Source organism: Polypterus senegalus, chromosome 4 (assembly GCF_016835505.1).
Source record: "Polypterus senegalus isolate Bchr_013 chromosome 4, ASM1683550v1, whole genome shotgun sequence".
NCBI classification, from domain to species: domain Eukaryota; kingdom Metazoa; phylum Chordata; class Cladistia; order Polypteriformes; family Polypteridae; genus Polypterus; species Polypterus senegalus.
In genome coordinates this window covers 15,196,860-15,216,662 of record NC_053157.1, presented here as the reverse complement: position 1 = coordinate 15,216,662, position 19,803 = coordinate 15,196,860, and the positions used below count along the sequence as shown (strand labels likewise).

General features: G+C 39.3%; 1 protein-coding gene across 3 annotated transcripts in view; it reads right to left on the bottom strand.

Moving 5' to 3' along the window:
- Nucleotides 1-17,181, bottom strand: part of rbm46 (RNA binding motif protein 46) — a 67,992-nt gene extending 50,811 nt beyond the window's left edge. For all 3 annotated transcript variants that reach the window (XM_039752726.1, XM_039752725.1, XM_039752724.1), the window contains exons 1-3: nucleotides 17,079-17,181; nucleotides 1,716-2,183; nucleotides 270-1,037 (exon numbers count right to left, since the gene is read on the bottom strand). In XM_039752726.1, coding sequence (XP_039608660.1) covers nucleotides 270-1,037; nucleotides 1,716-2,183; nucleotides 17,079-17,181 — 1,339 coding nt within the window. The remainder of the gene's footprint in view (nucleotides 1-269; nucleotides 1,038-1,715; nucleotides 2,184-17,078) is intronic.
- Nucleotides 17,182-19,803: the final 2,622 nt, after the last annotated feature.

The window sequence follows — 19,803 nt, the reverse complement described above, 5'->3', positions numbered from 1 at the left end:
TCTGAAGTTTTTTACCTATTTGTCTAATACATGAGCAGAAATGGGACACTGAAAACCCACAAACATTTAAATAGCAGGAACTGGATGAAACTAGGAGCAGATTTTAGGAAGAAACCCTGTAGGTAGAGCCTTTTCAAAAGCAGACTTTGCTGCTATTCCGTACAACATTTTTAATGAGTGGTCCCCAGGCAAGTCTTCCACTGCAACCCTCCCCTGTTATATTTGCATAAAATAAATAAGATCCCCTATATGTTAAAAAATACACTTACCTAAACTCCAAAGGGCATTCTGTGCTGCAAGCTCTTTGGCATCCTCCAGGACAGTACAAAGTTTATCTGGCATGAAAGTACTGCCAGCACCAGTAACAAAAACTTTGTATATCAAAAGAAGCTTCCCATCTTGACTTGCTGTGGAAAACAAATAATATTCTGGGGGCCCCCATCCATTTTTGTTGCAGTAATACTCTAGTAGTGTTACTGCTGAGCAGAAGTAACTTGGCTTTAATGAATACATACTTATTGCTGACAGATTAGTTCCAGGGTAAAATGGGAATATACATCTTTCTACTTCTTGTGAACTGGAATTATGATTACTATTAAATCGCGTGGGTATGTTAAGGGGCCTTGTGGGAGTGGCAGAATGCCCATTTTCTTTGCTTTGAAACAACAGCCCATCAGAGGTAGGACTGCCCTGTCCTTTCTGATGACTTCTTCTGTTGCCTTCCTTGTTAGCTGGTTTAGCTAAAGTCACCTCAATGCTAGATCCATCAATTGTCTTCCCATTCATGACATGCAAAGCAGTGACAGCATCATCACGATTGAAGAAGTGTACAAAAGCATAGTCTGTAAGCTTTTTTACCCGTTCTACAGCTCCAGGCTTAAATCTGCTAAATTCAATCCGTATAGTTTCTTCCGTAGTTGAAATCATCAAATTTCTTACATAAAGGACTTTTACACGCTGCATTGTTTCCTCATCAACATCTTTTTCTGGTTCTGCCCAATCAACCTGAATAGTGTGGCCCCATAGTTGGAAAGTACCTAAATTTAAAAAGAATGCACAGCAATAAATTAATTAGATTTTTAAAGAGTAACATTTAGATGTTTTAAATTGTATACCAAACATCAGATTGGAGAACCTAGTGCAGAATGACACTTATTCAATATAATCAAAAAAAGCTTTCTGATATAAGATGGCAGATAAATGGTTGGGTTATAATATTTCTGTTCATTAAAATTTTGTTTGAAATAAAATGTAATTTGGTAACTGCACAATTTTTTTTAAACCAAGAACAAAACAAATATGACTATCTAAAAGAGGGCAATTTAGTAAAGTAATGGCTCTCAGTTGAAGAAAAGTGTATTTGAATCCAGACTCACTCACTGCTTGTGTAGTTTGTACAATTCATCTGTTCACATATGATTTTGTCTAGTACTCTATAGTCTTCTCCTTCATCTCAAAGTCACTGGCAACTACTAAAAGTACCTCTGTGTGTACATCCATATATTGGTATTTATGTGTGTGGTCTGTGAAAGACTCTTCCTGTACAAAGTTTTAGTAATAGGGTGTGATTTTAAATTTTCATTACAACTGAATTACAAAAATGTACAGTTTATATTTTGTGTCTGCATTATCATATAGTGATTGATCTAATAACATTATTTGATTTAGGGGATATATGAACGATTTTCAAAATATCACCATGCAAAGTGCCTCACCAGGAATAAGTTTTCTTCTTGCCATAGCAGCTGCTTTATGGGACTCATACTCTACAAAAGCAAATCCTCTGTTCTTTGTTTTGTCTGTAGCACTTGGATAGACAATAACATCCACAACACCATCTGTTACCTTCTTCATCTCATCCAAGATTTCTTCTTTTTTCTTTTCTTTTGGAATTGAGCCTATAAAAAGCCTGCAGTTATCCAGACTGACACAAACTCCTATACATTTTCCTGGGCGAATCTCAAAATTATCCAACATATGAATAGCTTTCTGGGCAGCATCTTTGGTTGTGTACATGACAAAAGCATAACCACGATTTTCACCACTAAACTCCATCATTAGTCTGAACTCATAAATTCTTCCAGCCCTTTCAAAAACAGGAACCAATTCATCCTCATACATGTCACGAGGTATCTTCCCCACAAATACTTCACAACCTCTTGGTGGTGGAGGGCCTTCCCAACCTGAAATGCAAAAAATATAATTTTTTCAGAGAAAATCTTCAGAAAACAATTTCATTACTTACATATACTTCGTACTATCCTTCCCACTCCCATTTCCTAGTTATAGTATATCATCAAAAACGAGATCATTATATTTTATTTCTCTCTATTATATTAAAAAAGTTTTCCGTCATGTCCGCGTTATTCAGCCTTGACCTCTTCACACCGCTCACCCAGTCATTACTTCTACTTTGCATATCCTCTCTCCATTTCACCCCGTGACACTCTCAGTGCTAACTCACCCTTTCAAGGCAATCCATTGTAATGGTGTTGTGATGTAAGATTTTGCATATAACTTGATAAATGTTTTGTATGTCTTTATTTATAATTTAGGCAAAGCAATGTAATTTAGTGTTACTTTGGTGAGAGGCATTCATGTTTGCCCCCCATTTACGACTAAGTCTGTTTGTAATTTTACGACAGGATTTGGGGGATGTGTCTTAAACCAATTTGGCAAGTGTTTCTTTTCTAAAGTCTTTCTCTCATCCCCCACACAAAGCCAGGTTAGTTTAACATATGGTCTTTGGGTTGCAGGTGTTAAGATGTACTATTTCCCCCTATCGGTCTGAGGTATGGCTGTTTGGAATTGGCTTGTCTCAGAGACCTTTAAGTACCATAATGTCCTATTGGCTGTAGGGGTTGGACATAAAACCTATAAATTTGCTTGCTTAACCACATTCTCTCTCTCTATTGCTAACCTGTGATGATGTAGAAGTATCTGTCACCTACTAACATCTGAAAGAAGCATCTCTTACTAACCAACACATGATGAAAGAAGCAGCTCTCTTGCTAACCTGTGATGATGAAGAAGTATCTTTCTCTTGTTAACAACTGATGAAAACCATCACACCATGAACTGACAAGAACAGCACAATGAAGAGCACAGCTCAGCAGACATATTGAACAGGTTTGAGGCCTGTTCTGAAGAAAGCTGAGCACCAATGATGCCTTAACTAGAGACATTTTAAGTAACTACAAGTCTGTGTGCCACCTGTGTTACACATCACCATTTTAATCAGGTTGTATGGTTGCCAATATTCAAATGTACTTTGCATTTTGTTATTATTTATGAATATTATCAGTAATACATTATTTTATGTGTAACTTAACTCCTGCTTGTCTTTTTACTACATCTAATTGCCTGAGGTTATAGATATAGAAGGGAAGGTGGGGATAAGTTATATAAAATAACTAGCAAAATACCCGCGCTTCGCAGCGGCGAAGTACTGCCTTAAAATTTTTATTAAGAAGAAAATTAAACCTTTTTAAACTGAGGGAAAATATACCAATAATTATTTGTTTTAGGATCTCTTTGTATACCACATTGTCATTTCGGCCCTCCGGTTGTAATATGACCAAGCTGTGCGCCGAACTTACTCTTGAGCATGCAACGTACAGTTGGCCATGTGAAAAGTAATCTTGTTTCATATCTCACAACTTGGATTGCTGCTGTCATAATCGGTTTGAGTTTCATGTTTGTTTCAATTACGACAGTATTTGCAGAACTTGTGTTGAAGTGACATTCGGCATCTGTCAAGCGTTGTAAGCACACAACCGGTTTCTTCGATAACTTCACATCCAGCTTTTGAGAGTTTAAACATTCATAAACATCAAAGTGTCCAATACTGAAATCGTCACCTGTGAATCTAAGATGTTTAAGAGGCACTGGCGGCTGTCCAAAGGTGTAAAATATTTGGCTATTTCGGTACACTTGAAAGCGACAACTGAACCATAGGTGAAGGGCTTAAGCATTCCACTCTTATAGTGCTCCTGTGTAGTATAATTATCTCCTGTACCGTCATCAGTCCACAACTTGAACCTGTCCCAGCCATTCAATACATAAGACATTATGTTCCTCCGGATATCAAGAGTGAGCCTGATATGGCCGTGGAATATGTAACAAAGAGAATGAAAAAGGCAGGTGCCATCTCCGGGCATGGAAACCACTCGGTAAATGGCAGTTCTTTGATCGATGGTGATCACCTCGATAGACATGTTAATAGGGGTATGGTTGAAACAATAAAGGAAATGGGTACCTGAACAATGTATAGGAAGTCTGAAATACCTACACAATAACTATAATCGCAATAAACGAACAATAAAACAGCGGAGAAGCCGTGGATTAAATAAAAAAGCTGTAGTTATCAGCAGGGAGATGTGAATCCCGTGGCAAAGCAAGGAAGGGAATGTAGAGACCGGAGCGACGGACGGCCTTATATAGGCAGGCAGCCAACAACGTGGGAGGCGTTGAGATGGGTGACCCAATGCTGCCTCACACGGTGACCGAGCTGCAGGCTATGGATGTATATATGTATGTAAGTAAGATTCAGTTAGCGTTGGGAACCCGCATACCAAATTTCTTGAAGATGGGCCCATAAGGAACAAAGACAGTTGGAAAGTTCAATATGGCAGCCGACAGTGGCGTCATACCACTGAAATAAGTACGTACATCGGTTTCGGTTAGCGCAGGGAAGCCGCCTACCAAATTTCATGAAGATGGGGCCATAAATAAGAAAGTTCAACATGGCGAACGTTGTTGACCATTATGCGTAGAATTTCGAAATGAAACCTGTTTAACTAAGTATGCTGTAAAGAATGAGCCTGCCAAATTTCAGCCTTCTACCTACATGGGAAGTTAGAGAATTAGTGACTTTGGAAAATTCAATATGGCGGCCAACAGTGGCGTCATACCACTGAAATAAGTACGTACATCGGTTTCGGTTAGCGCAGGGAAGCCGCCTACCAAATTTCATAAAGATGGGGCCATAAATAAAAAAGTTCAACATGGCGGATGTTGTCGACCATTATGACCGTTATGTGTACAATTTCGAAATGAAACGTGCTTAACTTTTGTAAGTTAAAAAATTTCAGCCTTCTACCTACACGGGAAGTTGGAGAATTAGTAGTGAGTGAGTGAGTCAGTCAGTCAGTCAGTGAGGGCTTTGCCTTTTATTAGTATAGATACCTTATAAACAGTGGTAAGTCTGTGAGATTAGGCATTCTAAGGCTACATGTGAATAATACAATAGTGGAAAGTAGAGCAATATATATATATATATTACTCTACCAAGATAAAACAAATGGCAAGGCAGAAAAGCAAATTATCTATTCAAGGACATCGAATTTTAGATCGCGACTGAAAAACAGTTGATAATAAACTTAAAAAAAAAAGAAAATTAACAAAAAAGAGCTGCATATAATAAAAATCAAGAACAAACTGAATTGTCCCATAAACAAGAAACAGAAAAATATCCTGAAAAAAATGCAAACAGCAATGCAAAAAAGCAACGTTCATAGAATGTAATTTAGAGGATAAAGTAATTCATAATATTGTTTTTGACATGGTGTTAATGTAATTAATTTTTTTTAACTTTTACTATTTTTTATTATTTATTAGTATTTAAAATAAGACAGTTGTAGTGAAATACTCAAGTAACTGATTTTCTGTCTATAATAACTAAGGACCCAACCGTCTTCCTCCCACGCTCCGCATACTCTTTTATATAGCAACTCTTTATACACAATTGTGTTCTCTAATGTAGGGGCAACCTGACGCCCTTCGAGCAGCTCAGCGTCTGCCCCCGGGGGTTGGCAAATGAAGCGAGCAGGGGGTGGAGCCCTGTAGTATTTTATATATTAAAAATGGCCTGGGTATACAAAGCAAAGAATACACTGCACAACAATTTTTTTGAAAAGTCTTGCTTCCTGAAAAGTTTTTGCTGACAGGTACCTACTGGGTATGCACAAATATAGTTTTGGTTTTACTGCATCACGTAGGAACTCTGAGAAATAGACATTTATATGTTTACTGACAATAACATATTTAGTCAAGTTTATGTTTCACAATTCTGTTAATTCAACAGAATTAAAAGTTTTACTCCTGATTTTCTTTTGTATTCAATGTCTGATGCATCACGTTGCAATGTCCAACAGTAGTCAGCAAGCATTGACAGATTCCAGTTGTTCTGGTATCGTTTCTCCATCGTAGCAATGTCCTGGTGAAACCTTTCGCTGTGTTCGTCCCTGACAGCACCAAGATTTGCAGGGAAGAAGTCCAAGTGTGAGTGGAGGAAATGAATCTTGAGTGACGTGTTGCACTTCATTGTCTTGCATGCTTTGAGAAGTTTGTCTACCAGCTGAATGTAGTTTTGGGCTCTGTAATTGTCCAGAAAATTGTCAAAAAACGTCTTTGAAGGCTTTCCAGGCAATTTTTTCCGGCCCAACTAACAGATCTTCAAATCACTTGTCACTCATAACATGTTTGATCTGGGGGCCAACAAAAATGCCCTCTTTGAATTTGGAGTCAGTTATTCTTGGGAACATCTGTCTTAAATAATGAAAACCTTTGCCTTCCTTGTTCAGTGCTTTCATGAAATTCTTCATAAGTTCCAGTTTTATGTGAAGAGGAGGCAAAAATATCTTTCCTGGGTCGACAAGTGATTCATGTGACACATTTTTCTGTCCTGGAACTAACTTTTTACAGAGTGGCCAGTTCTGTCGAGAATAGTGCGACTCTTTGGCACGACTGTCCCATTCACAGATGAAACAACAGTACTTTGTATAGCCGAGCTGCAGTCCTAGTAACAGAGCAACGACTTTAAGATCTCCACAGATATTCCAGTTGTACCTGCTATACTGGACGTGCTTCAGCAACAGTTCCATATTCTCATACACTTCTTTCATGTGTGCTGCATAGCCAACAGGTACTGAAGGATAAACACTGACATTGTGTAACAGAACAGCTATCAGGCCTAACATTGACGAATCAATGAAGAGATGCCACTCTTCCGGGTTGTAACCACAACCCAAGGCCGAGAACAATCCTTCAATGTCACAACAGAAACAGAGACTGTTGACTTGTGCAAAAAATCTGGTTATATCATGATGTTGGCTTCGAAACACAGAAATTTTTGTACCTGGTGACAACAAAGACGATTCCTGCAGTCTCGAAGCCAGCAGCTCGGCTTTTGATTTTGACAGACCCAAATCTCTGACCAAATCATTTATTTCGGACTGTGCTAACAGATGTGGATCGCCTGATGAGCATGGTTCAAAATCTGGGTCAATGTCACTGTCAGTACCCTGCATTGCAGTTTCTTCATCTGGTTCGTCTAAGGTCCAATCCTCTGGTGGTTTCGGAATTGGAAGACTGTCGTCATAGAGCATGGGTCTCATTGCTGAAGGCAGTTTAGGATATTCAATTGACTTATTGTTTTTGGCAGAGAAACCAGACACATTAATCAAACAGAAGTAACAGTCTGTCAGATGGTCATCTGACAACATCTCTGAGGCACATGTGTATTAGGGCTGCACGATTAATCTTTTTTTTGTCATGATAACGATATTTATGACCCATGATCAGTTAATAAATATCATCGCGATTTTACAGTATGAAGACCAAACTGTTTTTTATGGGCGGAGTTTACGGATTGGACTGCGTCACTAAGACGTTACTGCGTCTAGATTGCAAGCGCTTTCTGAAGCAGTAGAAGTCAATAGCAGCAATAACAGTCAGTCAGAATAAACATATGATGGCGGAGCAACGTGAGGAAGGTGCAGAAGTGCGATCGTTAGTTCCTAAAAAGGGGTCATACTCAGTTGTCTGGAACTATTTCAGTTTCGAGGAATGTGATGTTGATCAGGTACGAGTCTTGTGCAAACTTTGCTCCTGTTCCGTCCAAACGTCCCAAGGTAACACAACAAACCTCATCAACCACCTTAAAAGCCACCACAAAGTACACTATCAAGAATTTCAACCACTGAAGGCACAAACAGCAACAACAAAAAATTACCAGCCATCCACAACACAGACAACAATATCAGGGACATTGTTCAACGCAATACCATATCTGCCTAGCTCGCAAAGACACCGGGAAATAACAGAGGCGATCATGTACCATATAGCCAAGGATATGTGTCCAATAACCACCGTGAGCAGTGAGGGGTTTAAAAAATGATCGCAACACTTGATAAAAGATATAGCATTCCCTCACGCAACCATTTTTCCAATGTTGCGCTGCCCTCGCTGTATGCGAAATGCCGAAAAGAAATAGAAAGAGAAATTCTCAGGCTCAGCCTTGAATACTTTGCTGCCACGACCGACTTATGGTCAAGCAGAACTGCGGAACCGTATTTGAGCTTGACAGTTCATTTTATTGACAGCGAGTTTAAGATGAAAAGCACATTTTTGCAAATTTCGTTTTTCCCACAAGACCATACAGCGGAGTTTATTGCAGTGGGCCTCAAAGAAGCGATGTCCGCTTGGGGCTTGGTGGAAGAAAGACTTGTGTGCATCACAACAGACAACGCAACTAATTTGATTAGGGCAGCATCTGTGAATAACTGGCCAAGGCTACACTGCTTTGGTCACAGACTTCATTTAGCCATTGGTAAGTTGTATGTTTTTTTCCCAGATATATTGAAACAATTTGACAATTTAAAAATATGAATTGTTGTTGTTGTTTTAGTGATATAATCGGGGTGCACATAACTGGTACACGGGTACGCATGCGTGGCAAAAATGATGAACGCGTAACGTCATTTTGTTACTACAGCGCTTTCGCGTACAAAACATGAGAGCTCTTGACTGTGACCGTTTTTTGACAGCGTGCGATTAAAATTTCACTTACACCAATTTTTTTTATGTCTTTCGGTTTAGGTACTGCGTTTATGTTCGAAAGTGTTTATTCCTCCGACTCAGGACCCTATTCTGCACCGGCGGAAAGCACCATGCAAAGTGGTTTCGTTTTGAAATAATAATTTTGCGTGTTTTCCGCTTGTGGCAGTGGAAACTTTTAAATGAGGCGCAGCCTCTTATGTAGGTGTATATAATTAGTGAAATAAAAAACATTTTTTTTTATTTCTGATCAAAAGTTGCATAAACAACAAGAGTCTTCCTGTGTCTTACTGTTTTTTTTTCTGATTATGTTTATTTCCTGAAGAGAATGCCATGAAGGATCCAAGAATTGACCAGGCTGTGGGGCTCTGTAAAAAGTTGGTGAGCTCCTTCTCTTACAGCTGGAAGCGTAAGAGAGAGTTTTAGCTGCACAAAAGGAGATGAAACTCCCAGAGCACTCACTGAAAACAGAGTGTCCAACAAGGTGGGGATCACGTCAGGCCATGATAGAGAGAATCATCGAGCAGCAAAAGGCCATTGCACATGTCCTGTCCTCTGACAAGAAGTCTCGTCATCTTATCCCAACATAGCAGGACATGGATGTACTAGAGGCAATCAACAAATCCTTGCACCCTCTAGTTAATTTTACAGATGCACTGTCTGGCGAGAAGTATGTCAGCGTGTCATTTGTTAAGCCAGTTCTTCATCTTTTCAACGCATCAATCTTGAAAGTTAAGGATGATGATACTGACCTGTCAAGAGCAATCAAGTCTAACATTTTGGAGTACCTAAACGAAAAATACAGTGACCCAGACATCCAAGCTCTATTGGACATGGCACCTACGGTGGATCCACGATTTAAGATGAGATACACGGCTGAGGACAACAAAACAACAATTCAATCCAGACTCAAAGCTGAGATGCAGACTTTGGCAATGATGGTAATAAAAATGAGCTGCACTGAGATCTATATTAGTGTTTTGAGTCTCAATTAGTTAAATTTGCTCTAAATGCCTTTTTCTGTGTTTAGGTGCCACCCCAAGAAACAGCACAAGAGACCAGCCAGAAGGATACTGAAGCTGGATGTGCCCCAAAGAAAAAGATGACTTTAGGAAGCTACTTTAAAACTGCTGAACAAGCCTTGCCACCTAACAACCAGCAATCCAGTGTAGCCTGTGAGCTGGAATCTTACTTGCAGTCAAACTACCTGGATAGTGAGGGGGACCCATTAAAATGAAGGAAAGAATATGAAAAGATCTACCCAAGGCTTTGAAAAGTGGCAAAAAAATACTTGTGCATACCAGCCACAAGCTCTCCTTCAGAGAGGGCTTTTAGTTCCGGTGGAAATGTAGTTACTTGCTTGCGGTCTTCCCTAAAGCCCGATCAAGTTGACAGGCTTGTGTTTATAGCCAAAAATCTGTAACATGTTGTAAAAATTTTTTATTCTTATTTGATTTTATTACAAGTTGATGTTTGAGAGGCCATGGAGAACGACTTTCGGACGGCTTCGAGGAGATTCTGGTCCACCGTCCGGCGTCTCAGGAGGGGGAAGCAGTGCAGTGTCAACACCGTATATGGTGGGGATGGTGCGCTGCTGACCTCGACTTGGGACGTTGTGGGTCGGTGGGAGGAGTACTTCGAAGACCTCCTCAATCCCACTAACATGCCTTCCAATGAGGAAGCAGAGCCTGGGGACTCTGAGGTGGGCTCTCCCATCTCTGGGACTGAAGTCACCGAGGTGGTCAAAAAACTCCTTGGTGGCAGGGCCCCGGGGGTGGATGAGATACGCCCGGAGTTCCTTAAGGCTCTGGATGTTGTAGGACTGTCTTGGTTGACACGTCTCTGCAACATCGCATGGACATCGGGGACAGTGCCTCTGGATTGGCAGACCGGGGTGGTGGTCCCCCTCTTTAAAAAGGGGGACCGGAGGGTGTGTTCCAACTATAGAGGGATCACACTCCTCAGCCTCCCTGGAAAAGTCTATTCGGGGGTTCTGGAGAGGAGGGTCCGTCGGATAGTCGAACCTCGGATTCAGGAGGAACAGTGTGGTTTCCGTCCTGGTCGCGAACAGTGGACCAGCTCTTCACCCTTAGCAGAGTCCTGGAGGGTGCATGGGAGTTTGCCCGACCGGTCTACATGTGTTTTGTGGACTTGGAAAAGGCATTCGACCGTGTCCCTCGGGGAATCCTGTGGGGGGTGCTCCGGGAGTATGGGGTACCGGACCCCCTGATAAGAGCTGTTTGGTCTCTGTACAACCGGTGTCAGAGCTTGGTCCGCATTGCCGGCAGTAAGTCGAGCCCATTTCCAGTGAGAGTTGGACTCCGCCAGGGCTGCCCTTTGTCACTGATTCTGTTCATAACTTTTATGGACAGAATTTCTAAGCGCAGCCAGGGTGTTGAAGGGGTCCGGTTTGGTGGACTCAGGATTGGGTCACTGCTTTTTGCAGATGATGTTGTCCTGTTTGCTTCATCAGGCCGTGATCTTCAGCTCTCTGGATCGGTTCGCAGCTGAGTGTGAAGCGGCTGGGATGAGAATCAGCACCTCCAAATCCGAGAGCATGGTCCTCAGCTGGAAAAGGGTGGAGTGCCCTCTCAGGGTTGGGGGAGAGATCCTGCAACAAGTGGAGGAGTTCAAGTATCTCGGGGTCTTGTTCACGAGTGAGGGAAGAATGGAGCGTGAGGTCGACAGGCGGATCGGTGCAGCGTCCGCAGTGATGCGGGCTCTGCATCGGTCTGTCGTGGTGAAAAAGGAGCTGAGCCGTAAGGCAAAGCTCTCAATTTACCAGTCGATCTACGCTCCTACCCTCACCTATGGTCATGAGCTATGGGTAGTGACCGAAAGAACGAGATCGCGAATACAAGCGGCTGAAATGAGTTTCCTCTGCAGGGTGTCTGGGCTTTCCCTTAAAGATAGGGTGAGAAGCTCAGTCATCCGGGAGGGGCTCAGAGTAGAGCCACTGCTCCTCCGCATCGAGAGGAGTCAGATGAGGTGGCTCGGGCATCTGATCAGGATGCCTCCTGGACGCCTCCCTGGTGAGGTGTTCCGGGCACGTCCAACCGGAAGGAGGCCCCGGGGAAGACCCAGGACACGCTGGAGGGACTATGTCTCCCGGCTGGCCTGGGAACGCCTTGGGATTCTCCGGAAGAGCTGGAAGAAGTGGCGGGAGAGGGAAGTCTGGGCCTCTCTGCTTAAGCTGCTGCCCCCGCGACCCGACCTCGGATAAGCGGAAGAGGATGGATGGATGGACAAGTTGATGTAAAAGAGGCAGTTTAATTTTATTTATTTACCACAGCTAAGAAAAACTCTCCATTCTAAACATGTTCGGTTTGTTTATTTTCTTTATTTGTGGCTGTAAAGTGCAATAAGAATACACAAGTGAATAAAAGTTCATTACCAAAGGAATAATTGTCATTATTAATCGTGATAAAAATTTTGAGCAAAATAATCGTGATAAATCATTTTTTCTGTTATCGTGCAGCCCTAATGTGTATATTTGCCACAGATATAGCAGAATGTATCGCGGCTGTTACGACATGGACAAGACATATTGCCCCACACCAAAACATCTATAGCTTCAAGCTTACTTACTGTTATATTGCTACAGATACTATACTTTACTACACTGATACTACACATACACACTGACTATCTATATTAACCAAATGAGCAGGATTGGTGTATGCAAGCCACCTTTATAGCATGCTGAGACAGGAGTGTCGCACTCGTTCAGACCTGCCCAGGATGTCAACTTTCAGCTTGGCCTGATTCCATGCCTGGACATGCCAAGGCTGCACAAACCTTTGTTGATAAGTCATTTATGGGAGTGAAAATTCTTGGAAACAAATATAAGAAAAAATCATGACATAACTGAAGAACTCTTGGAAACGGTATGTGATATTTGTGATCAGCACCCAAAAATCTTTAAGAAACACCCAACAGTGTTCAAAAAGCAAAAACTTTGTTGTGCAGTGATGTTAGCCAACATTAGAAATATAATCTGGGTTTAATGGAAGGGGAATGAACTTCAGAACAAACAGATAGATGAGACCGAATTAAAACATCTTTGCCTCTCATCAGCTTTATTTTTAAGGGTACAATAGGACTTATTTCAAAAGAACAAAGCAACCGCTGAATTGCAACACTAGTGGGATGATCACTGTGCTATAATATAGGTGTTACTGTACCCTTATGACAGACTGAGCAACTCTGCCTTCAGTGTTGTTAACAGCTGAAGCTTAACTGAAGTTCTTTAACAATCTTGCTATATGACATTTTCTTATTAGCTTGTGCTATTTAATGTACTGCCATTTTGGTAACAATTTTTTATTTTCTTTTTTGCCTCTTATTAGCTGCACATTTGGAGTATTATACTCATTGTTGACTGTACTTTTAGATTCTGTTTTGTACCGAAAATCCTGAAATGCTGGTACTGTACAGTTTTAAAAATTGGGGTTTCAGTACCAATATACTATGCAATGCTACTCTGCCATTGCCCTGTTGATTATATGAGACCATTTTTGTACATTTACTGACTACAAAAACAGTTATACTGTTACACATTTGGCTACCTGGCGGCTACTTAGCAAACTCATTCAACATTAAAACCCTTCTTACATGCTAACAAAGGTTATAAAGGTTATAAAAACAGAGTTACCCCACTCCCCTCTCACAATTATTTTCTAAAGCTGGTTTGTATTTACTTTACTACAAATGTTAAGACATATTAAAACAGAACTGAAACAAGTGTCACTTTATGCAAGCACGGCTGATTTGTGGTTGACCAGAACTATGGAAGCTCACTTGAGCATAATGGTTTATTTCATTGATGAAGAATTTATGCAGAAAAACAGATGCTTGCAAACAGCTAACTTTCCTCAACAGCAAAGAAACAACTGCTGTCCGACAGGGTGGTGGGAGGAGAAGCAACAAGTTTGCATACATACAGGTAATCTGGCCATAGGCAACACTTTAGTAAACACTGTGCATACTGTGGCTATACTTGTATTCTTTGGACTTCAAACCATGTGGTTGTCGGTTCAGATCCCACTACTGACAATGTGTGACCCTGAGCAAGTCACTTCACCTGCCTGTGCTTCCCCTGGAAAAACAAAATTACATGTAACCAATTGTATAGCAAATGTTGTAAGTCACTCAGCATAAAAGCTTTGGCCAACAATCTTTTTAACTTCTTTTTTGATTTGATGGTACTTCATTTGAATTCTAGTATATTACATAAATGACAGCATGCAGCAAATGACAGTGTGTTGCAGTCAGTATACTTCCAGAGGTTGCTATATATTGTTACATTTAAAGCTTTTGTATATCTGTACAACAAAAACTATGTAGTTCTGTTTATATTAAAATGTCACATTACTATCATTTAAGATTTTATTGTCAGCTGTGATTTTACATACACATGCAAGTTTTACTTTCTTAATACAGCAGAACACCAATTTAACACTCCTATATTTAACATTGTTGAATGGTGATTAGTTGGGATGGTAGGTTTTACACTTCTTGAAAAAAGGAATGCCTGCGTTATACTTAAATTTTATTTCATAATTATCAGTAATTTACTGTATTTGCTGTATTACGGAAACAGCAACACACATTTTCTAAATATACTGTGTCTTTATTGTAAAAAATAAAAACAACATTATTTTAAACACTAAATTTTTTACTTTTCAAATAATCTAGCATTTAACAATTTCAAACTAATACTTTAAGTGGCTTTGTGTTAGGTGGTGTTTCTACTGTACTGTATGAATATAAGGAAACAGTATTTGCAGTTGGAAACATTTAATCGTGATGTTATTTTACAAAAATAATATCATGAACAATAATAATATTATATTATTTATGTGGTAATTATGCAGCTCTTCTTCGCACCACATTTGGCTTTACACATTTTTTCATCTACTTATAACTGATAAAAGCTTGTACAACTTTACAATTCTTCATTTCTTTGTAACTCATAACTAGGAGCGAGTGGTGGTTCTGAGGCTAGGGATCTGCGCCAACAATTGGAAGGTGGCTGATTCAAATCCTGCAAATGCCAGAAGTGACTCTACTCCATTGGGCCCTTGAGCAAGATCCTTGACCTACAATTGCTTCGTCCTGGGTATGATGTTAATCTGCATCCAGTCCTGCAAGCAAGTCCTTCAATTTACAGGGAAAACTTGGGGTTTGGTGGCAGGATTGGCACTCCAGCCACTGTAAAAAAAAAAACCTCACACTGTTCCAGTGTGGTGCTGAGGTGTCACCCATGGCACTCGGGTCTCAATCCAGGTGCTCTGTCATGTGGTGGGTGTGGCAATGCACTATAAACACATGCTCCCAACTTTCTCTCTCTCTTACAAATACAGTATGTCAAAATATTCTGTGATGTGGCTGCTACTTGCTTTTAAAGTCGGTAAAAAAAATATCTTTATTAAAGATGATATGTAAACTAAAAACCAAATGGCTTCTTTTAATTAATTTTGAATGCTAAAAAATTAACTAATATATTTCATATTACTTTATAAATACAGGATTGAAATAAGATATTTATCATTCAGATTCTTGGTATAGAATATATTTGAACATTTCCTGAACTTTCATATTGTATTATAAAAGTACTAGCTGAAGCCCGCCGTAGCGTACGGCGTTGTAAGAATAGGAACGGAAAACATTGAGAAAGGAATTCAGTATAACAAAGGCTTAGGGAACATCTGTCGCAGTGTAACGAAAATAGCAAGGAGCGAAACCAATGCCAATGGTCGAGAGAGTACCTTCCTGTAGCAGGCTACGGAAAACACAGACATATATAGATAGACGCCGCATTCACTGTGTTGCCCAGTCGACACGATAAGTCAGCGCGTCGCCCTATTGCAAGTGGTAAAAGTGCCATTTAAACTAATACAGGTAGATGTGGAAACCGGGTTTTCTGATGAAAAAACAATAACGTTTTAAACAGTATCGTTTACATACAACAGATTTTGGCGAATCGTTTACATGCAATTATTTATATCCATTTATACACTAAATTCGTGCGTATCCCATGGTTTTAGAATTAGTGGGCAGGGCTCTGTGAGTTGCCGGGCGTGGCTCTGTCTTGCGTGCGCTCTCTGTCTTGCTTGCCCTTAGTTAGAGTTGGCAGGTGGGGCTCTTTGAGCTGGCGATCGTGGCTCTTTGAGTTGCGTGCGGTGTAAAGTCAACGTGGCTCAGAGGTGCATGTGGACTTTTGCACAGATGAAAGCGACTGAGGCTGTGTTTGGTGAGTATTTGCGTGTCTCGAGAGCAACGCTGGACTAGGGAGGACGGTTACAGTGGCCGTGTGTGGCTCTGTCGTGCGTATCCCATGACGTGGTAGGAGGGTTAGAATTGGCGGGCAGGGCTCTGTCGAGTGTATCGCATGGTCTTAAGAGTTGGCGGGCGGGGCTCTGTCTTGCTTGCGCTCACTGTCTTACGTGCCCTCAGTGTCTTGCTTGCACTCAGTGTCTTGTGTGCTCTTAGTGAATTATATATATAGATAATACAAATCAAAGAAAGCACACTAAATTAGAACAACTGTGAAAACACTACCATCTTGTGGCTTTCACTGAGAATTAACATTGTGGTCATTCCCTTGTTAAAAGTGTTTTGATTTTTGCATAGTTAAACATACAAAGTATAATTGAACTTTCATGATCTTCTGCGTAACTGTAACAAATACCAATGTGTACTATAGTAATGAGTGATCTACTGGTGCTAAAACAATATTGAACATCTACATTCTTCAAACGGCACTATGCTGGCATTATTCTAAGTTCACTACTGGAAGTTTATTTGAGCCCATATCCAATCAACACCCAAAAGTAAAGTTTTCATACTGTTAAAATATACTTTGTGATAACTGATTATTAAATAATTGACTTTAAGAACAAGAAATAAAGAAACAATTACAGATTTAGAGCTACCTTGATAAAAGAATAAAAATCACTATTGTATAGAAATGTTTGCGTTACTAGTTTTAAACATATTTTCCTTTCTGTTATTCTATAAGAGATACTAGTAAATGTTTAAGACTAGGCATTCTCAAAATTACTGTATTTTCAAGATTTTTTTTTTGCCTCAAAAAACTGCAATATTTGAAAACCATTATTTTCTGGTATCTCTTTGCAAATGTTTTGGATGATATTGAACGCTCTTTAAATGCCTTCATAATTTTCATTTAATGTTAAAGAAACATTACAAATATAATAATCAATGTTAAAATATACCTGGAGGTGGCCCTCCAAATTTTCTTTGTCCATTTTCTTGCACCATACTATAACCTGTGTTTTCCATTAGTGCAAGCAAGGCAGCTTCACTGGGGTTTTCCATTTTGTTTCCCCTGGCACCACAGGATAATCCTCCATATTCTTCAGACATGTCTATAGTAATCAGTTTAAATCTAAAGACAGAAAAATAATATATTTACTGCATATGTATGCTTTTGCTAGACTGAATATTCAAACACCAATTTACAGTTCTAGATCCATCCATCCATCCATTTTCTAACCCGAGATCTAAAATGTTTAAATGTAATACAATTAGGGATTGCCCCTATATGCCCTATATATCGTTCTTTGAAATTAATACCCATGCTTTGTCCAACCTGTTCATTTCCCATTAAGTCACAAATTAAACAGAATCACACCAATCAGTAATTAAAGAGGAATTTAACTAAAGAATACCTGATGCAAAGTGCAAACAAACACATAAACACATACATTTTATCAATTTCAGTGTTCAATCCTAAGAAATATGCATACAATTAAACTGAACTTGAACCAATACAAAGAGATTCAAAACTAGAACACTAGCACCTTAAAGAAGAAGTAAAACCTACTGTGTCAAGGTGACCCTAATGCAGCATGCTAAACAAATTTATTCATTGACTTTTTGAAATGTCTTTTTCCATTATAGGGTTGACAGAATCTGGAACCCAATCCAAGAATATTGTCTTTGAAACTGGAAAAATTCTGTATGTTTTTTCTGACACTGTAGAAAAAAATTACTGAAAAAACTTTGACAGATTTTACAGTATTTATATGTTATTCTAAATAACTGATTATCTTCATATATAAAAACAGGGCTGTGCTGCAGTTTAATATTTTCTTTGTCGTTTAAAAGACTTTTTACGTCACTATAAAATAACGATATCCATTTTTAAAGGACATTACATCAATTTTACTTGTGTTAACTTAAGATTTATTTGACAATTTAAGTAATATTTCAGAAAAATACTTATTTAAAAAATAAACGCAAAAATTATACACTGTAAAACAAAATTGTAAAAATACTGTAAAAGGCAGCAATGATTTATTTTGACTGTGAAAAAGTAATAGAAAACAATATGCAATACACTAAAACTTTTTGTGTTATTTAACAAGAAAGATTACTATTAAATGAGAAAAGAATAAGGTGGTGCAGTGGTAGTGCTGCTGCCCTGCAATGTACAGTTAAGGTTTGTACTCTGGATGTTCCCTGCGTAGAGTTTGGTTTGCATGTCTGTGTAGGTTTCCTCAAGGTGAACTACCTTATACCCAATGCTGGCTGGGATAGGCTCCAGTTTTCCTTCTCAGGGTAAATGGGTTTAGAAATAGGGTGAATGTAAAAAATAAGGAGCATTTTAAAGTACTTTTCTTACAATTTTTGGTAGTAATATCACCATGTTTAAAACTTCTTTTATCTATAAAAATATGCAGAATTATGAATAGGCTTTATAAATATAAATGAACTGCTAATATTCTTACAAAGAAATATTATAAATATATACAGTATATGTAGGGTGGCATGGTGGCGCTGCTGCCTTGCAGTTAGGAGATCCGGGTTCGCTTCCTGGGTCCTCCCTGCGTGGAGTTTGCATGTTCTCCCCGTGTCTGCGTGGGTTTCCTCCGGGCGCTCCGGTTTCCTCCCACAATCCAAAGACATGCAGGTTAGGTGGATTGGTGATTCTAAATTGGTGTTTGTGTGTGTCCTGTGGTGGGTTGGCACCCTGCCCAGGATTGGTTCCTGCCCTGGGATTGGCTCCGGCAGACCCCCGTGACCCTGTATTCGGATTCAGCGGGTTAGAAAATGGATGGATGGATGGACAGTATATGTATTTTTATGTGGATATAGATTGTTAGTAATCTGTCAGTCTCTTAATATATTAATAAGATTGATATTTTTACAAAAAGATCTGCATTCTTTTAGGATTTAAATACTTATTTGAAATAAGAAAAACTTTTTAATACGTAAAAAACATTTTTAACAGACATTTATCTGAGAATCAACAAGTCTTTTGCCACTTAGTGACATAATAGAAATTACTATGATTTTACCCATTGCACAGCTACACTTGGGTGGTTCGTTGTGTGATGGGTGGGGCAACACGCTACAGTATATCAGCGCATGCTCCAAACCTCTAACTATGATTTTAGAGGTATTTTATGTTTTTTAACACAAAAAAATAATTGTTTTCTTTACAGTGAATGGTTTTCCTATCAGATCTCTAAATATGTGCCTAATGGATTGATTGCTGATTCTTTTTTATCTTTTTTTTTATTTCAGAAACAAAACACAAGCCAATGAAAAGAAAAGAAAAAAAAGTAACAAGTGACACTTTTAAAAAGTCAGCACTCAGTCCTAACCAATGAAGAGAACTCTATGACTGAAGTGCCCTTTCTAAAATGTTTTCCTATAAGATACAAAAGCAAATGTAACAAAGGAGTTTGGCACATATCTGGCATATTTACTTTACGATTGCATTGATAAGTTCTTGCCAAGTTTTGAAAAAATTCTGAAACGGTCCTCATAAAGAATATTAGATTTTTTTTCAATTTCATATAATATAGAACATATCTTTCCAACTGAACTATAAAAAGATGTACTTTTTCTTCTAGTTTAGCAAAAGACCTACAAGTATTTGTGCAAGTAGTGTAATATAGCATTTTCTTTTATCTCATCTGGTATTACTCT